The sequence below is a fragment of the Mya arenaria genome, chromosome 12 (assembly GCF_026914265.1).
Source record: "Mya arenaria isolate MELC-2E11 chromosome 12, ASM2691426v1".
Taxonomy (NCBI): Eukaryota; Metazoa; Mollusca; class Bivalvia; order Myida; family Myidae; genus Mya; species Mya arenaria.
Window position 1 is genome coordinate 7,849,141 of NC_069133.1, and position 2,996 is coordinate 7,852,136.

The window sequence follows — 2,996 nt, forward strand, 5'->3', positions numbered from 1 at the left end:
GTTTAGATAATATTAGAAATTTGGTTTATCAATATAATGTGGGTACTGAAAACGGATGAATAAAAAGTATGTATTCAGACACTTTCCCAATGTCCATTAGAGGTTCAGTTCAAGATTGCATTCAAATGGGTGGTTTAAGGGCAATTATATAGTTGCTGCTGCTGCTGCTACTTCTGATGATGATGATATCTCTTTCAGGAACCATGAAGGTCCTTTTCATCCTTAGTGCGTGCCTTGCACTGGCACTGTCTATACCACTCCGTGGTGGATACGGTGGTGGTGGATACGGTGGATACGGTGGTGGTGGATACGGTGGATACGGTGGTGGTGGATACGGTGGATACGGTGGTGGTGGATACGTTGGATACGGTGGTGGTGGATACGGTGGATACGGTGGCGGCGGATACGGTGGCGGTGGATACGGTGGCGGATACGGTGGCGGCGGATACGGTCACGGTGGATATGGTGGATACATGGGCGGATACGGTCGCGGCGGATACGGTCACGGTGGATATGGTGGATACATGGGCGGATACGGTGGCGGTGGATACGGTCGCGGCTACGGTGGCCATGGTGGCAGTTACGGTGGTCATGGTCACGGTGGCTACGGAATGCGACACCATTATTAACATTGTCTCCAAAAAAATACATGAAGCGTGTATCTGATTGTTAAGGCGATTTTCATTTCTCGCAAAATATATTTTCTGATAGAAATAGTTAATATAAAAAGTTTCCATTAATTCATAGCTTTAATAAAATTATGAAAAAAACCTTAACGTTATGTTTCTTTCGTTTATAAACGTCCATTTTTGTACACTTCAAATTATTGGTTTGTTTTTTTCTTTCATGATGACTAGAATATTATTTACATTTTATTTAAACTTATTTGGTATCGATTTTTTTTAATATATCATTATGTTTTATTCATTTGACTTAACTGGTCCAAGCAAAAAAAATCACATCTGATTTGTGTACAGATGAAAACTATATATCAGCGATATTTTGGTACTTTTTCATTTGGGGAATTTTAAGCTACGTAGCTAAAAGTTTGTTGTTGCTTTTAAAAAGGCTAATATTGTCCTGTCTGTACATGAATCATATGCTCTTTTTGTTTTTGATCATTATAGTCAAAAAAGTTTAAAATGCTTCTGCATAAAAAATAAAATATGTATATATTGCATCAAACAATATTGCGCGCCTTTAAAATAAAAAAATGCAGTCTAAATTCTAGGACTGGGTAAAAATATTTACAGGTAAAAAAACAACTATTTTCGTCAGTCATATGTATAGAAATGGACAAAGATAGAAGATATCATGAAACAATACGCTTGCAACATTTCAAAGAGTGGAAAGCGTTGATTTTATATATACACTTCAAATGTGTACTTTGGTCAAGAACGGACAGGGTTAGGGTACTGATAATGTTAATTTGGCCGTTTTGAAACGCAGCTGAAATACTTCAAATTTTCAGTTTTAGTGTTATTTTTTACAAGATGAATGTGACGAATAAAATGACATGAGATGTGCTATAATGTGGGAAATCCCAGGTTCACAGTAAGACTTTGTTCTTTATAATTTCAACTGGAAAATTGTTAAGTAAAAACCAGTCGTGTGAATGTTTTGAATATCAAGAGAAAAATGTAAACATGGCATGTAAACACTAAAATATGGTAACACTGACACGGTTTTCATTAAAGATCATCCTAGACTATCCTTATAATTGCACAAACTAAATATGTTTTCTGACCATTTTAATTCGGTACTCTCATATATTCTAGACAAAGCCCCGTTCCTATGTATATATACTAGAACCGCACAAAAACCTTCGTGATATAAACGTGATGACTGTGCACTCATTACAGACTAGTTAGTGAACATACACATTTTTTTGTCCTCATTATCATTACTGTGACCAGTCGATATTACCAACGCTATATTGCGCCAGACCGCAGTATTTTTACTAAACGTTTCATATAGACACTAACCTTGATTTAACTTTAAAACAGCCCTAATTGGAAAACGTGGAAAACATGGCTGTCCAAATGGAGTAGAAATGCATTACTCTAAGGTCACCTTGGTATTCGGCTACAAACAACCAACTTACATTCTTCCACAGGCTATGATCTTTCCAAGTTATATGCGAAATGAGCATAAGTTTCTTCTCTTTCAATCAACTTTAATACAATTATGATAATTGAGTCAAAGCACCGTTTTGCATTAACATCCGGATCATCGAGAGGCAGATAACGTGGTCTTGAGCCATATAACATTACACGCTACCCTCAAATACCGAGGTGAGGGCATGGTTCTGATGCATGCAATGGAAACGTTATTGAAGAAAGTGTTTAATACCCTGGAAATTCGTTACTAAGTATATGATACATATTTAAATTATCACTTTAGTAAACTCAACTAACTAATTTTGTTGTTATTTTATAACAGATAGAAGAATTATAAAATACCTAAGGAAGGGATGTTCGTAACTAAAACATATTCAACAGACTATTAAGCGTTACACTAAGCGTTTGAACTGCAAAACCGTATCAAAAATATATTGTAATTACATGTTTGTCTATTACTCTCTATCCTATTGTTTAAAACCAAGTCTTTGAAGGCTTAATTAAAATCTGGCTTTATGATTGAGAGCGTTTATATTTTTATTTCCAAATACATCTAGACAAAAATGCCCATGCGTATACATAATATAATTACGAAACATGTTTCTAAACATAGTCAAGGTCCAATACATTCATATAAGCAACTGATCAACATTATAAATACATCAAATCATGCGACCAAATGATATATCATCAATAAACTTACATTTAAGCGTGAAGTAGTTAATGTTAACAAATAAAATTACCCGTAATACAATAAATATCCTTCTCTTAGTTCCATTGCCTTATACACATAAATGGCAAGGTTTCTGTTTACAGTTACATTTTGCGATTTAAATAATTTAATAAATTTAGGTATATTCGGTGCAGTATAATAAT

The 2,996-nt window shown here is 34.8% G+C and overlaps 1 protein-coding gene across 1 annotated transcript; it reads left to right on the forward strand.

Annotated features, from left to right (window-relative positions):
* The first annotated feature begins 203 nt into the window (after nt 1–203).
* On the forward strand, nt 204–629 carry LOC128211732 (TATA-binding protein-associated factor 2N-like). The gene has a single exon (XM_052916764.1). The coding sequence runs from the start codon at nt 204–206 to the stop codon at nt 627–629; it is 426 nt and encodes a 141-aa protein (XP_052772724.1).
* Nucleotides 630–2,996: the final 2,367 nt, after the last annotated feature.